General features: G+C 46.3%; 1 protein-coding gene across 3 annotated transcripts in view; it reads left to right on the forward strand.

Annotated features, from left to right (window-relative positions):
- The window catches only part of TBC1D2 (TBC1 domain family member 2), a 45,294-nt gene that overhangs the window by 23,693 nt on the left and 5,917 nt on the right, over positions 1-15,684 (forward strand). For 2 of the 3 annotated variants that reach the window (XM_006911542.3, XM_015589070.2), the window contains 4 exons: positions 1,134-1,529; positions 6,732-6,842; positions 11,859-12,046; positions 13,124-13,600. In XM_006911542.3, the coding sequence (XP_006911604.1) occupies positions 1,134-1,529; positions 6,732-6,842; positions 11,859-12,046; positions 13,124-13,600 (1,172 nt within the window). The remainder of the gene's footprint in view (positions 1-1,133; positions 1,530-6,731; positions 6,843-11,858; positions 12,047-13,123; positions 13,601-15,684) is intronic. The other variant, XM_025046560.1, reaches the window with a different exon arrangement.

Here is a 15,684-nt window from a genome sequence, read left to right on the forward strand (position 1 = left end):
GACCTACCTACCAGGTCTGAGATTCGTGTAGGACTGGTGGCTAGGTGGCCTGGCTTCTGATCCTGGCCCTGAATGAATCCACACTCCTGCTTTGGGACAGGTCTGGGAAGGTTGAAGGCTGGAAGGCATGGGGAGCCAATCAGACCTTGAGTTTCCTTGTGAATCAAGTGCCCAGCCAAGGAGTAAATTGAGGTCTGTTGCTCTAGTATTTCTTTACACCAGCCCTGCAAAGCTTTACTCGGTGGGCTGAGGGGCCAGGCACTAATCGATTGAATGTGTGTGTGGCTTGGCATGAGGATTGCCAGTGTGTTTTCCTCTCTAATGCTGTCTCAGTTCAGTTGATAATTACCGCTTGGGTGTTGTTCTCACTGTACACGGCTCTCCCACTCAGCTAGGCTTAGCAGGAAGGAGTTTTGCAGTTAATTAGTAATGCCTGCCACGGGAGTGGGGGGGAAGAACAAGGCCATGTGTCACGTCGCTGCCACCTCTGCTTTCATTACTGACCAAGCACACAGGCTTTGTAGTCTGGATGATTCGGGATTAAATTTCACTTTACTCTGCTGGGCCTCAGTTCGTTCATCTCTAAAATGGACATGTATTAGGTACAGGCTCAGCTGCTGTAACAAAAAAGCCTCAAAAGTACTGTGGCCTAAAACAACAGTGGAAATTTATTTCCATGAGAGAATCCAGAGGTAAGTGAGCAGCTCTGAGCTTATGGGGCAACTCTACTATTCTTGACATGTAGTTTCTGCTTGTGAGCTCAAAGTGGCTGCTCTAGTTCTTGCCTTTTCCCAGCAAGACAGAAGTGAATTGGACCAGGGAATCATGTGTATAGTGGTTTCAAAGGTATGACCCAGAAGCTGCCCACGTCATTTCTTGTATTCTCCAATCTTCATTTGGCCACACCCAGCTGTAAGCTTGGCTGGGAAGTGTAGTCTTTAGCTGGGGAACCATGTGCCAGGCTAAACCTCTCTTGATCAGAACATGAGAAAATGGAAACTGAGATGAGATGACTCAGAGGATGATGCTGGCCACCTCTCAGCACTGTTAGAACTGGTGGGAACATAGGCCTCACCTCTGGCACCTAACAGGCCTTCTCCAAGTTCACAAGGTGCTTCTTTTTCCCCACTCAGGAGCTGGTAAGGATCCTGCACAAGGCACTGGAGGCCGCCCAGCAGGAGAAGAGGGCATCCAGTGCATACCTGGCAGCGGCCGAGGACAAAGACCGGCTGGAGCTGGTACGGCACAAAGTGCGGCAGATCGCAGAGTTGAGCAGGCGTGTGGAGGCCCTGGAGCAGGAGCGAGAGATCCTGACACAGACGGCGAGCCTGCTGGAGCGGCAGGTGCAAGAGCTGCAGCAGCACGTGCAGCTGCTCATGGAGAAGAACCAGGCCAAACAGCAGGTCATCTGCATGCTGTCTGAGAAGGTCACCCAAGACTTCTTGCATCCCCCTAACCAGCCCCCCGAGCCCTCAGATGCTGCAGACAGGGACTTCCTGAGCCAACAGGAGAAGATGGAGCACCTGAAGGTAGGGTCCCCTTCCTCCAGGCCCAGAGCTCTTGGGAGGGCACTGCTCTCGACCCTAAAGCTTTTCTAGATAGAGCAGGGATAACCCTTAAAACTGGAATGTTTATATTTGAAATAAATGTTAGTGGAAATATCACCACACACTTCCCTACTTTCTTAACCAGAAGACTCAGTGCAATTTGACCTTTTCATGATATCCCAGGCTGAAGAGGGAAAGTATCTCTAGATTATCAAATTGGAGATGAAAGAGCCTAAGTCAGACTCCTAAGTGCTACACCAGCTATGTCTGGGGCCTGGCCTGTCAGGTTTTTTTAGTGTTACACCGATGCCCTCGGGAGCCCCATGGTTCCAAGGCGGCCCTCCCCCAGCACTCCTACACACAGCGCAGGTACCCTGTGGCTGGCTGTGACTTGCTTGTGATGATGACGCTAATCGCTGCTCTTATTTATACTTTTTACTGTGTGGCATGCACTGTCCTAAGTGCTTTACCTGCATTATTTCATTTAATCCTCGTACTAGCCCTGTAAGGCAGTCACTTATGTGCTCCCCACTTTACAGATGCTGATGCTGAGGCTGGGAAAAATGGTTACTTGCCCAGAGTTGTGTGCTGAGGAAGTGGGGGACTCGGATTGGGTTGGAGCTCACATCTCTGACTAGTCAGTCTGCTCTGCAGCCTTTCAGCTTCTTTGCCTCTTTATCGCTATTGCCTCTTATCACTATTGCCCCTACCTCGGCCCAGGCTTGTGGCTCTTACTCGGGAAAGGCTGCCCCATCCCACAGGGACCAGTCACAGCATGGGTGTCAGGAACTTTATTTTAGGTGTGATGTCTGTCATGGGCTACAGTGTCCTCTATAGAAAGTGGTGACAGAAGCTGCCAGACCATGTGGAGGCCCAAAGCTGGGGATAGGTGCTCACAGTCCCACTGTCCCTAAAGGCAGCCATATAACCAGGGCCAGTCCTGCCCCAAACCCTGCCACTCACAGCCACACATGTATACATATGTATAACCATGGGAACTCTTGCGCTGTTGGAGATGGGGAGAGGGAGGTAAAAAAGAGAAATCCAGAATCTTTTGAGAGACCAGTGGGCAGTGTGGTACAGTGGCTGCTGCTCAAGCTCTGAAGTCAGGCAGACCCTGTGTTTGGATCCAGGCTCTGCTTCTTACTAGCTGTGTGGTGTCAGGCAACTTCTCTGACCTGAATATAAAACGGCCTGACCATTCCTACTCACACAGTTATTGGGAGCATAAAGGAAGGTGACATGAAACCCAGATTCCCTTCCACTTCTTTCAGCATGAAAAACCATGTAACCAGTCTCTGAGTTTTTTTCCATAAAATCAGAGATTTTTTTGAGTTCAAAATCAAAAGAAAATCTTTTCAAATGCAGATGCAGCTAGGTTAGACAGCTCTCAGTCCTTCACACAGCAGCAAAAATGGCTTCCAGCAGGTTGCTTTCCTGCCCTACTCCGCCCAAAGAGTGTCTGCTCTCTGTCCCCCCACACTCCCCATCCTGCTGGCATCCACTCCAGAGGGGTCAGAGAAATAGACTCTCTTCGTGCCTCCAGACTGCCACGGAGTTGACTGGAAGCCGGACTCACCTAGCAGACTGAATGTGCCCCTGAATTTGTATGTGCAGGAATTTAATTTATCAGTGAACCTGGATATGAGGATACCCTGGTTATGATTCATATCAACCAAACTTAGCTGCAAATCTAAGGCATTTCATGCTAGAAAGAGTTGCGTGTACTAGTGTTTCTTATTTGTTAGCCTTAGGTGTCTGATTCGGAAAAAATAGAAGACCCATCAAAAATCCCTCATCTAAGTTTGGGGACAGAGTGTGTTCACATTTCCTGCTTGCCTTGTGATTGAAGGCAGCCACCTTTAAGGAAATGTCCCCTTATTATTGAAGCTGTCATTTCGAGAGTGGAATCGTCGACCTTGACTCTCTAATCTGGGAAGACTCAGAGATCTGGTCCCCCACCCCCTCATTTTCTGGCAGGGATGACCGAGCTCTGGAGAAGGAAAGGGACTAGTCCAGGGTCACACAGCACAAGTGGCAGGGTCACAGCTAGATCCCAGGTCTCCCCGCACCCACTCCATTGCCTTCCCCATTAGCACATGGCTAGTCCACGCAGCATTCCCCAAAGAGGTTTCCAGGTCCCTGATCCCTGTGAGGCAGGCGGTGGACTCTCTTCCTCCTGTCCCCTTCGTCCAGTTGTATTTTCCTGCTTCGCTTCACTGGTAACTGTCGTATGGCTTTTCTCTCCTCTGAAGTCTCTCTTTTTCCTCCCTACAGTTCTGAGCCAAGAAGAATACTTAAGGTAGGGCAATGAGCTGCATGGGAAGGTGCTCCCCAGATGCCACCCTCACCCTATACCCACTGCTGCTCCAGAGGTGCTCACCCTTGACCTACCTCTCTGGGCTGGAAACAGGGTACACTATGCGGCATGTCCAAAGCTTTGGCAATGCCAGTGAGCACCTTCTGGACCTGGGATGGGAACAAGAGGCAGAACCAGGTGGTGGTGCAGAGCAGTCTCCAGCCACAGACTCACCTGGCAGTAGTTTTCGATTCCTACTATGGACTGAACACACCCAGGTTTGGATCCTGCCTCCCTCCGTACCAGCTGCATGACTAAGGAGAACTTCGCTTCTCTGTGCCTGTTTCCTCATCTGTAAAGGGGGAATGATAGTATTTTAATACTTAAACCACACTACTGTGGTCAAGAAGAAATCACATACAATAATAAACATGAGAGAAATGGGCCTGGCACAGAGTAGGAACTCAGGCAACTAGCAACGCTTCTCCTCCCTTGCCTGGAAGCTGTTCACTTTCCTGGGCATTCGGGAAGAATCCACAGTAAGAGATCTTCTCTCAGCAGGCAGAGGGGGAGCTCAGTGGGTAAGAAGAGCCCTCAGAGATGCGAGAACTCAGTGAGCAAGGTCACACTTTTACTGCACTTGCTGCATGCCAGCCACCATTCTAAGCTGCATGCCAGCCACCAATCAGTTTTACACGTATTAACTAATTGATTCCACCTATTAACCCCATAGGTGGTACTATTATTATTCCTGTTTTCCAGATGAGGACACAAGGCGTAGAAAGGATGAGTAATTTGTCCTAGGGCTCAGTGGTGAAGGCAGAGTTTATATCCAGGCAGTGCTGGACTCAGACAGCACCTGCATGTTGACATTATTTTACTGCAGAGTAAGAGAGATCAGACCAGCCTGTGTGCATTTACCCAGGAGACTACCAAGGACAGTCTTGAAGGGTGGAACTAGACTTTTGACGGCCAGGTGGATTCCAGCAGGCAGGGAGCTTAGGGAGTGTCTGAGCAGTAAATGCAGTGGTTAGGACTTGCCTTTAGAATCAGACAGACCTGAGTTCAGTCACACCCTTCTTAGTACCAGCTCTGTGACCTCGGGCAACTTACTTATCCTTTCAGATCCTCTGTGTTACTTTCTGGTTTGCTGGGAGGATTAAATAAGATAATGTGCTCAACCTGGGGATGGGGGTAGGGGTGATGGTGCAGGGAGCCCACACAGCCTGTGTGTTCATGAGTTCTCTAAATCTTCAGACACTAAAGTGTAAGACTATCATGGGAGTGGGGTGTGGTCCTCAAAACTCCTGAGGCTCACAGGAGGTTGGCAATTACACTGCAAACATGAGAGTTTGTACTAACCTCACTGCCCCTTCCACGTAAGGGTGAGGAAGTAGGGGTCATGACATTTACCCAGAAGAGTAGGCAGCATCATTTCCAAGAGAATGAGCTGAGATTTTGATCTAGGGCAGAGACACAGTTGGAGGGCAGGAGGAAGCCGAGGTTGGGGAGTTGGAACTGCCTGAATCATGGCCAGGAGAAGAGAGCAGAGAGCAAGCTCAGCCTGAGTACAGCCTTGCAGCTCAGGTACAGTAAGGGAGATGAAGCAGGGAGCAGCCAGGGTGGGTGAGGCCATGGAGAGCCTCGACAGAGTCCATATGATGAAGTCAGCCCAGGACATTTATTTCCAGCTAAAGAGCCCTGGGAACATGTGGCCCTCCCACTGTGTCAGTTATGTAGGCAGAAGGCAGCAGACCCTGGACATGAATTGGAGCTTCTGGAGTGGGAGGGATGTTGGCCAGAATGAAGGCCCACCCGGGCAGGGTCAGGATCACCTGGGCGCTGTGTACAAGTGACCCTTCTCTGATAATGAAGCAGCTCAGGTTAGGTGTGATGATCTTAATGTCCAAGTAAATCAGGGCTTATCCACAGTCATCCCTGCAGTGGTGTCTCACATTCAGCCTACCTACCACTCAGGACATTTTCTTGCGTTTCAGCTAGTACATGCCCTGGAATTGCTAGGTATAGCTGTGAGCATGTGTGGTCCACTGTTTCTGCAGTGTCCATCCAAACAAAATGAAGACTGAAAGCCATTGTTGTGCCTACTCCTTTCTGAGGCTCAGGTTCCTGTTTGAACCTCCCCAGTGCTTGGCCAGCTTCTCCTTGTTGGCCCCAGTCACAGGATCTTACTCCCTCCACTAGACAGCTTGTGAAAGGAAAACTCTAGGCTCAGATATGCATCACCACATTATTCATAGTCAAAAACAAACTGAAAATACCCAGGGCTTAAGTGAAAAAACAAGAGGACTATAACTAAGTTTTGGTAAATTTACCCAAATAAAAGTCATCTGACATTAAAAATGATCATTGGGAAACTTATGTAGCAACATAGAAAAGTATTTACAAAGTGACACTTTGTAAAAAAAAAAAAAATCCACCCAAAATTGTTCAATATGTTCACAAATATATGGCAAAATATGTTTATTTTGAAAACAAACATTACTTACGTGCTTATTATGTTTTGGTCCCTATACTTAATACTATGGCACGGGTTACCTCACTTAGTCTCCCAGAGGCCCAGTGCGGTAGTTGGTATTTATTCCTTTTTCAGATAAGGAAACAGAGTCAGAGCAGTTCAGTGAGGCATCCCAGCCAGAAAGTCAGAGCCAGGATTTGAACTCCAGGCTTTGTGCTCTCTCCACCATTTCATGCTGGGATCAAGATCAGAGAAGGGGGCTATCAGGAATATTTTTTCCCCAGACTTCCTTTTCTGTTTGCATTATTGGAAATTTCTAAAGAAAGGAAGTGCTGGCAGCTCGTTTAAGGGTGAGGACCAAGGAAATGTTTCCAGTGCGACTCCTTAACTGCTTTGACCTCTTTTCTAGGATGACATAGAAGCATACCGGACCCAGAACCACTTTCTGAACTCTGAGATCCACCAGGTCACAAAGATCTGGAGACGGGTGGCTGAGAAGGAGAAGGCTCTCCTGATGAAGGTAAAAGCTGGAGCCCTGTTCTGGCCACCTCCATTCCTGCCACTCTTCCAGTCCCTCGCCATCTCACCTCTGTCTCACTCTCTCCTCATTACCTGTCTGCTCTCCCTTCGGACTGTGTCCTTCATGAGCCATCTTCCAAGTATCAGAGTTCTCTGCTGATTGCCAATTGCTGCTTCTGATCACAGGGGTGCAGAGGAGGGGGCAGGCAGCCATTGTCGCTGTACCTCCCCCGTTGTTGGAAGCCCCTCCCACTCCTGAGAATTTAACTTCCAGGGAATTTAAAGAGCTGGCACCCTTTCCCCCAACCTTCATTTTCCTTTCACTACCCCCTTCATTTTTCTCTTTCCCCCTTTTGAGAGCCACATATTAAAGACTAGACATTCAAAAATAACTGCATATATGGGAAAATTAGAAAGCAACCATGCATGCCTAGGGAAAACCTGAGAAGACCTTAAGTTTACACCTCAGGCCGATCCTTGGCACAGAGACAGCCTGCAACAATAAAAAATTAAATTAAATTAAATTAAATTAAATTAAAATCTGTGTTCCCCACACATTCCTGTTTGCTAAGATACTAAATTAAATTTAAATTAAATTAAATTAAAATAAAATAAAAATAAATACCTAGAAAGCCCTAGGAAACAGTGAGAATCTGATTTCCAGAGTTACCACATTATTATATTCAGTTGTCCAGTTTTCAACAAAATATCACAAAGTATATTAAAAATCAGGAAAGTATGGCCCATTGAAAGGAAAAAAATAGATCAACAGAAACTGTCTCTGAAAAAGACCCGATGGTAGATAGATATACTAGACAAAATCTTTAAAATATATATCTTAAAGATGCTCAGAGAACTAAAGCAAGATGTGAAGAGTTAAGAAAGCAGTGTATAAACAAAGTGGAAATCTTAATAAAGATAAAGAAAATCTAAAAAGAAACCAAAAGAAATTCTGGAGCTGAAAAGTACAATAACTGAAATGAAAAATTCCCTAGAGGGATTCAAAGGCAGAAAGAATCAGTGAAGGACAATGGAAATATCAAGTCAGAAACAAAAAGAGAAAAACTGAAGAAAAATGAACAGCCTAAGTGATCCAGGAGATACCATTAAGTGGAACAACGTACCCATTATATTATGGCAGTCCCAGAAGGAAAAGAGAGAGAAAAGAGCAGAGAGAATGTTGAAAGAAATAATGGCTGAAAATATCCTAAGTTTCTTGAAATACATGAATATAAACATCCAAGAAGCTTAACAGACATCAAGTAAGATAAACTGAAAGAGACACACACCAAGACACATTATAGTCAGACTTCCAAGTGTCACAGACAAAGAGATATCTTGAAAGCAGAAAGAATTGACTCATCACATACAAGTGATCCTCAATAAAGTGATGAGCAGCTTTCTCATCAGAAACTTTGGAGGCCAGAAGGCAGTAGGCTGATATATTTAAAGTGCTGAAAGGAAGAAAAAAAGCCATCAACCAAGAATCCATATCTGGCAAAATTTCCTTCAAAAATGAGGGAGAAATTAAGACATTTTCAGATAAACAAAAGCTGAGGAAGTTCATTACCACTAGACCTGATGTTCAAGAAATGCTCAGGGGAGTCCTTCACGGTTAAATGAAAGGACACTAGATAGTAACTGAAAGCTGTCTGAAGAAATAAAGATCTCGATAAATGTAAATACATGAGCAATTATAAAAGCTAGTATTATAAAAATTGTTTATAACTCTGCTTTTTGTTTTCTATATGATTTAAGAGACTAATACATTTTAAAAAAACAATTATTAGTCTAAAAGCTAGTAGTACTGTAACTTTGGTTTGGAACTCTACATTTTGTTTTCCATATAATTTCAGAGACTAACACATTTCAAAGAATTAGTACTTTATATTTTGGGGCACACAGTGTATTAAGATGTAATTTTGTGGCATCAACAACCGAAAGGGTAGGAACGGAACTATAAAGATGCAGAGTTTTTGTATGTTAACGAAGTTAAGCTGGTATAAATTCAAATTAGAATGTTATAACTTTAGGAACTTTAAATGTAATCCCTATGGTAACCACAAAGAAAATAGCTATAGAATATATACAAAAGGAAATGAGAAAGGAATTTAAACATTTCACTATCAAACATCAACTATACACAAAAAAGATAGTAATGCACGAAATGAAGGATAAAAAAGTTTTAAGGCATATAGAAAACAAATAGCAAAATGACAGAAGTAAGTCCCTCTTTATCAATAATTACTTTAAATGTAAATGAATTAGACTGTAAGCAAAAGATATAGATTTGTAGAATGGATAAAAACAAATGATCCAACTATATGCTGTCTATAAGAGATTCATTTTATATCCAAAGACACAAAAAAATTGAATGTGAAAGGATAGAAAAGATATCTTATGCAAACAGTAACCAAAAGAGAGCAGGGTGGCTATATTAATATCAGACAAAAGAGATTTTAAATTTTAAAAAAAGTTATAAGAGACAAAGACATTATATATTAATAAAAAGTTCAATACAGTGAGAAGATAACAATAGTTATAAATGTTTATACATCGAATAACTGGCTGACAAAATATATGAAGCAAAAACTGACAGAATGGAAAGAAGAAATGGACAGTTCTACAATAGCACTTGGAGACTTCAGTACCCCACTCTGAATAATGGGTAGAACCAGACAGATGATAAGTAAGGAAATAGAGGACTTAAACAACATAATAAACCAACTAGATCTAATAGACGTATACAGAACACTACCCAACTACAACAAGCATACACATTTTCTTCAAGTGCATAAGGGGCATTTTCCAGGACCAGCCATATGCTTGACCACAAATTATGTCTCAATAGATTTAAATAGACAAATGTCATACAAAATATCTTCTCCAACCACAGTGGAATGAAGTTAGAAATCAATAACAGAAGTAAAACTGGAAAATTCACAAATTTGTAGAAATTAAACAACATACTATTAAACAGTGAATCAAAGAAGAAATCACAAGGGAATTAGAAAATACTTAGAGACAAATAGAAGAGAAAATACAACATACTAAATCTTATGGGATACAATGAAAGCCATGCAAGAAGAAAGCTTATAGCTATAAATGCTTACTTTCAAAAACAACGAGGATCTCAAATCAACAACCACACTTTACAACTTAAGAAACTAGAAAAAGAACTAAACCCAAAGCTAGCCGAAGGAAGGAAGTAATAAAGATTAAAGCGGAGATAAATGATATAGAGAACAAAAAGCAATAGAGAAAATCAGTGAAACCAGAAGTTGATTTTTCAAAAAGATGAACAAAACTGACAAACCTCAAGATAAGTGGCCTAAGAGAAAAAGAGAAATGAAAGTGGGGCCGTTACTACCAATTCTACAGAAATAAAAAGAATTTAAGAGTATTATGAACAATTGCATACCAACAAATTGGAAAACCTAAATGAAATGGCCATATTTCTAGAAACATAAAACCTGCCAAGACTAAATCAGAAAGGAATAGAAAATCTGAACAGACTTATAACTAGTAAGGAGATTGAATCAGTAATTAGAAATCTCCCAACAAAGAAAGCCTTCACTGATGAATTCTACTGAACATTTAAAGACCTAACCCCAGTCCTCAGACTTTTCAAGAAGGGTACAGACTAGTGAAGGAGTCGAACACAATCAAGATGCAGTTGGGCACACACAGTTCTTTGGGGCCCAAAGAGTGGAAGAAAGTCGAGGAAGGCTTCCTGGTTGAGGTGCCTTCTGAACGGAGTCCTAAAAGTGAGTTAGTGTTGTCCAGGCGAACAGTGGAGAAAAGCCTTCCAAGAAGGGAGACAGGTTGTCAGGACCTATAGGCCAAGAGGCAAGGAGGGGGAGTGGTGTGGGAGTGAGCCATCAGGCTGGAGGATGAGGACTTGGGAGCACAGCTGAGGAAGCTGGCAGTTATTGAGAGGTTTTGAGTGGGGAGGGCCTCAGTCAGACGTAGGTTTTGAGGAAACTGGGTGCTTGGTGGAGTTAAGGAGGTGAGCCTGGAGGTGGGGAGACTTGGGAGTCTGTGGCAGAATCCCTAAGAAGGTTCTTGGTGAGGGGACACAGGAAGCGGAGGTGGGAGACAACTGGAACAAGTAGAACAGGCTCTCGGGCTTGGAGTCGATGCTCGGCAGACTTTCGGAGATGGTGACCAGGCAGGGGTGCAGCAGAACGGCAACCTTGGCCGGAATGCTGCCATTCTGCCATCCCAGGATGGCCCAGAGGCATGGCAGTGCTACGAGGCAGATGTTTCCCATCTCCATCTTACAGAGAAGGAAGACAGGGCCCAGGGAAGTTACCTGACTTGTCCAGCACCACCCAGCTTGTAGAAATAGAAACACAAAAGTTCAAGATTGAGGGAGGGGCTAGGCAGATGGGAGGTGTACAGTGTTTGTTCTATGAGATAGGAGATAGGTAGTGTGTTGGAGGAACAGAAAGAGCCCACCTAGGGGCAGCAGAAAGCACAAGGGCAGTGTCCAGTGTTCATGTCCATCCCCTGGACACTGCTCAGTAATACCTCAGAGAGCTCACTCTAGGCCAAGTGCCCTGGGAAGCGTGTTACACACATGGGCTCATCTGAGCCTCACCAGAATCCTGAGGTAAACTCTGTATTATCCTCATCATTCAGATCAAGAAGCTAAGGCACAGAGAAGTTAAGTAACTTGCCGCAGGTCACCCAGCCAGTAGACTGAACCAGGATGGGACTGCAGGTCGGACAAGAGCCTGTGCTGTCCCTGCCCACCCCACCCCTCTTTCTTTTGAATCCAGCTCTAGCCCTGGTCCTGGTTCTCTCTTGCCTGGAGCCCTTTCTGCCTTGCTGTAAATCCTGGGATTAGGGGCCCATCTCCTTTCCCTTCCATGAAGAGCTGAGAGTGGGGAGGGGATGGGAGATGAGAGCTGAGAGAAGAGATGCGCTACCTAAAGCTGTTCAGGCCTCAGGCCTCTGGGGCAGCCCAAGCCCAGCCAGGTGTCCTGACCAGCCCTCTCCCACCCTCCCACAGTGTGCCTATCTCCAAGCCAAGAACTGCCAGGTGGAAAGCAAGTACCTAGCAGGGCTGCGGAGGCTGCAAGAGGCCGTGGGGAACGAGGCCAGCGAGTGCTCCGAGCTGCTCAGGCAACTCATCCAGGAGGCACTGCAGTGGGAAGCCAGCGATGCCTCTGCCGATGGTGTGGAGCTGAGCCCCATTAGGTGAGTACAGCGGCTGGCCAGGGCAAGGCTGGCTCTGCATGACCTGAGGGTCCCCGGCTGCCCCGTTGACCGTGTGCAAGCACTGCATATCCCTTACCTCCCCATAAGCTAAGATAAATGAGTATGTGGTTGGGATGGGCCCCAGTTTACAGCAGAGGCAGTGCAGGGTCAGAGGAGGCCGCCTGTTGCCCAGGGCCACACAGCACATTAGCGCAGCTGGCCTGGGTCTGCCTCCAGAGCGTCTTTCTTGTCCTTCACTTCTCCAGGCTGCATCCCAGAGAAGGGGAGGAGAGGAGACAAGCCAGCCTCCCGTGAGCCAAGCTCTTGCTGAGCACAGTGGACAAGGACAGTTAAATATGATGGAAGGGGCTATGGCTGGGGTTAAAGGCCCCCAGAGGCTGGGTAGCCTAGTGGTAGGAGCCCAGGTTTTGGAGCCAAACTTGTCTCTCTCACTGTGTGACCTTGGACAAGTCACTTTACCTCTCAGAGCCCCATATACAGCTTCCATAAGATGTGGGCTAAGATCCCTGTTACGTAAGATCAGTAGGATTCAGTGAGATAGTACATGCAGGGCACACAAGTAGGGGCAAATCAATTTTGAATAAATGAAAGGACTTCTGGAATAGATCCCCAGCTCTCCCATTTCTGCTTGTCATTGGTGCTGTCTGCTCTCCATCCATCCTGGGCTTACTAGCTGTGGAAGTGGGGTTCTGTATTGGCAATGCAAAACTCCCTGGGCCTGAGGCAACATGGAGTAATAAGAGGGTCCTTTATATTTGCACAGAATGAGTTAATGTCTCTGCAGCACTTACTATGTGCCAGGCACTGTTTGAGCCCTCAGCAGTTTATAACAGAGGATCTCAGTGGGTCTTCATGAGGCAGGGCAGGTGTTCCTCTACTCTTTGGACGATGAGCAAACCGAAATTCAGGGAACTGAAGTGACCTGTCTAGAGCTGCATGTCTAACCTGTGGCAAAGCCAAGGCAGGAACCTTGCCCAGGGTCCACCCCCTCCATGCTGCCCCTCATCTGGGGAAGGGCTCTGCAAGGTGTTGCTAATATGGGCTTTTTGCTGGCAGCGAGTATGATGAGTATGGCTTCCTGACGGTGCCCAACTACGAGGTAGAAGACCTGAAGCTGCTGGCCAAGATCCAGGCACTGGAGGTGCGCTCCCACCACCTGCTGGCCCATGAGGCTGTGGAGCGGCCACTGCGAGACCGCTGGGCTGCCTTGGGTGAGCTTACACCCTCGGTTGAGCTCAAGCAGCTGCTGCGGGCAGGCGTGTCCTGCGAGCACCGGCCACGTGTCTGGAGGTGGCTGGTCCACCTCCGCGTTCAGCACCTGCAGGCCCCTGGCCGCTACCAGGAGCTGCTGAGCCGGGGCCAGGCCTGTAAGCACCCTGCTGCCCGCCAGATCGAGCTGGACCTGAACCGTACCTTCCCCAACAACAAACACTTCACCTGTCCTACCTCCAGCTTCCCCGACAAGCTCCGCCGGGTGTTGTTGGCCTTCTCCTGGCAGAACCCCTCCATCGGTTACTGCCAGGGCCTGAACAGGTGAGCATCATAGTCCCAGTGAGGACACAGAGCACCCTTCTGTCTCTTTGGGGCCTCCCAAGAACCCAGAGAGGTGAGTCAGGAGGCTTAATATGATCCCCACTGTACAAATGGGGACAAGCAGGTGAAACAACATGTTCAAAACAGGCTCCTCATCCTATGTGCTCCCCCAGATTTGTGCTCAGGGAAGTGCCACTCCCATAGAAAGCATGGTGGATGGACAGTCCTCTGGCATCATGTAGTACACAGCCCAGCTCACAGATTTCAGAACTATCTGGGTCAGTGATCATTTGCTTTAAATAAAACCCACTCCAGCAGCACCCAAGGGAAAAAAAAATGTAAATGCTACAGGGGAACTTCACACAGGAAAAGAAAATAGAGCTAGGGACCAGATGGTCCTGGGAAGCCGAGGCAACTGCACAACCCCAGTGGGCACCACTCACACCACACTCCACGGGGATGTGGTCTCACGAGATTATGCAGCGCTGTGGTACAGCTCAGCAGCTCTCTGTAGAGCTGTGTAGTCTCTGGCCCCTCTCATTCCACGTGTCTGCTTCCTTCTGTCTCCGTGGACCAGCCTCTGTCCAGGGCCCATCGAAGCTGTCAAAATGGAGACCTCAGCCTTTGAGTCTAGAGCCTTTCAGCAAGTCTTCTCCCTTGTCGATACCCTTATGTCTCACATGTAAATTCCCAAAGGAAGGAATCTGTTCGGCCCAGCCTGGATTCATTTCTCCTAGTCCATCATCAGGAGACAAGGGATAGGGGTGGGGTGACCTGGTAGAGCTGCCCCCTCCAGTACTGTGGGGGACTCTCCTGCCCCCAGTTATCTTTATAGAGGTTACACAATCTCAGATATTTCCCAAAGCAAGTTTTGACTTAATTTAAACACACATATACTCAAGTAAAATTTACATATGCCATTCCGCTCTTTTTTCAGAATAAGCGTATGTGACATTTATTCAACACAGAATAAACATTCAGAGTGTCCCTACTAAAATTGAAATGATTCCCAAGGGTAGATATTTTTGATACTTTATTTCCAGTCTAAATTGGGTGAAATCGAGCATATACATATACAATTACTGAGAATTCTGGGTTAAATCCCAGAATTCTGTGTTAAATCCCAGTTAATCTGTGCTGAAGAGGCGAGGCAGGGAGAGAATCCTACAGCAGTAGGGGGTATTGAGACATCCTCACAGAAGGAAAGAAGCTCCTCCCTGTGTGGAAAGTGGCAGCAACAGTGGCTGCCGAGGGGTATAAAGGAACAACTGAGACCAAGAGAGGGATGACACCCAGAGGGTATTTCTTTACTTCTTTCTTAGAATGCTTTTTTTTTAACCAATAATTGGTATTTAGGTGAATATTCATATCACTGCTTTAAATAGGAAGTTATTTGTAATAAAAAGAGCCCATTCAAATATGGAGAGTGCAGTGCCCCTTATTTCAAAGGCCCTCAACCCAAGCCTGCAGGCACCTTTCACTTGGCCGAGTGCCGTCATCTAGTGGTAGCCCTTGGAATTGCATGTGTCGTGTCTCAAGGACAGACCCTGCTTGTATGCAACAAATCCAGCCTGTTTAGAATGATGGATATAGTAATAATTTAGAGGAAAAAATTTAAAGCCATTTTCCTTTAAAATATAAGTGGAGTATTTTAAAGTAGTTTCTCTCTCTCCCCCATTACCACACTTCCTTCTTTGCAGACCCACTTGGGCCCTGAATACTTTAAGTTGGAGTCTAGCTGGAGCCCTGAGCAGTTAGTAGGCCCTAGCTGGGACCAGCAGCCTCTTATCACTGACCTTTTAACATGTGCAGAAATATAAGCTGATACTGGCAGCCAGCTCCTGGACTGAACACATTCTGAGGCTCCAGTGGAAAGGGGTAGGGTGGAAAGAATACCAGGTTAGTTTTGGGAGCCCTGGGTTCTACTTCCACTCTGCCACCAACTGATGATGTGACCTTGAGCAAGTCACTTTTGCTTTCTGAGCCTAGGTCTTCCCGCCTGCGAAGAGGTTAGACCAGAGATGACCAATAGTAAGCAGCTGCCTGGAACTTTGTTTTATGAGTTTTCAAGGCTGCCTCCTGAC

The sequence above is a fragment of the Pteropus alecto genome, unplaced genomic scaffold (genome assembly GCF_000325575.1).
Source record: "Pteropus alecto unplaced genomic scaffold, ASM32557v1 scaffold114, whole genome shotgun sequence".
Lineage (NCBI taxonomy): Eukaryota > Metazoa > Chordata > Mammalia > Chiroptera > Pteropodidae > Pteropus > Pteropus alecto.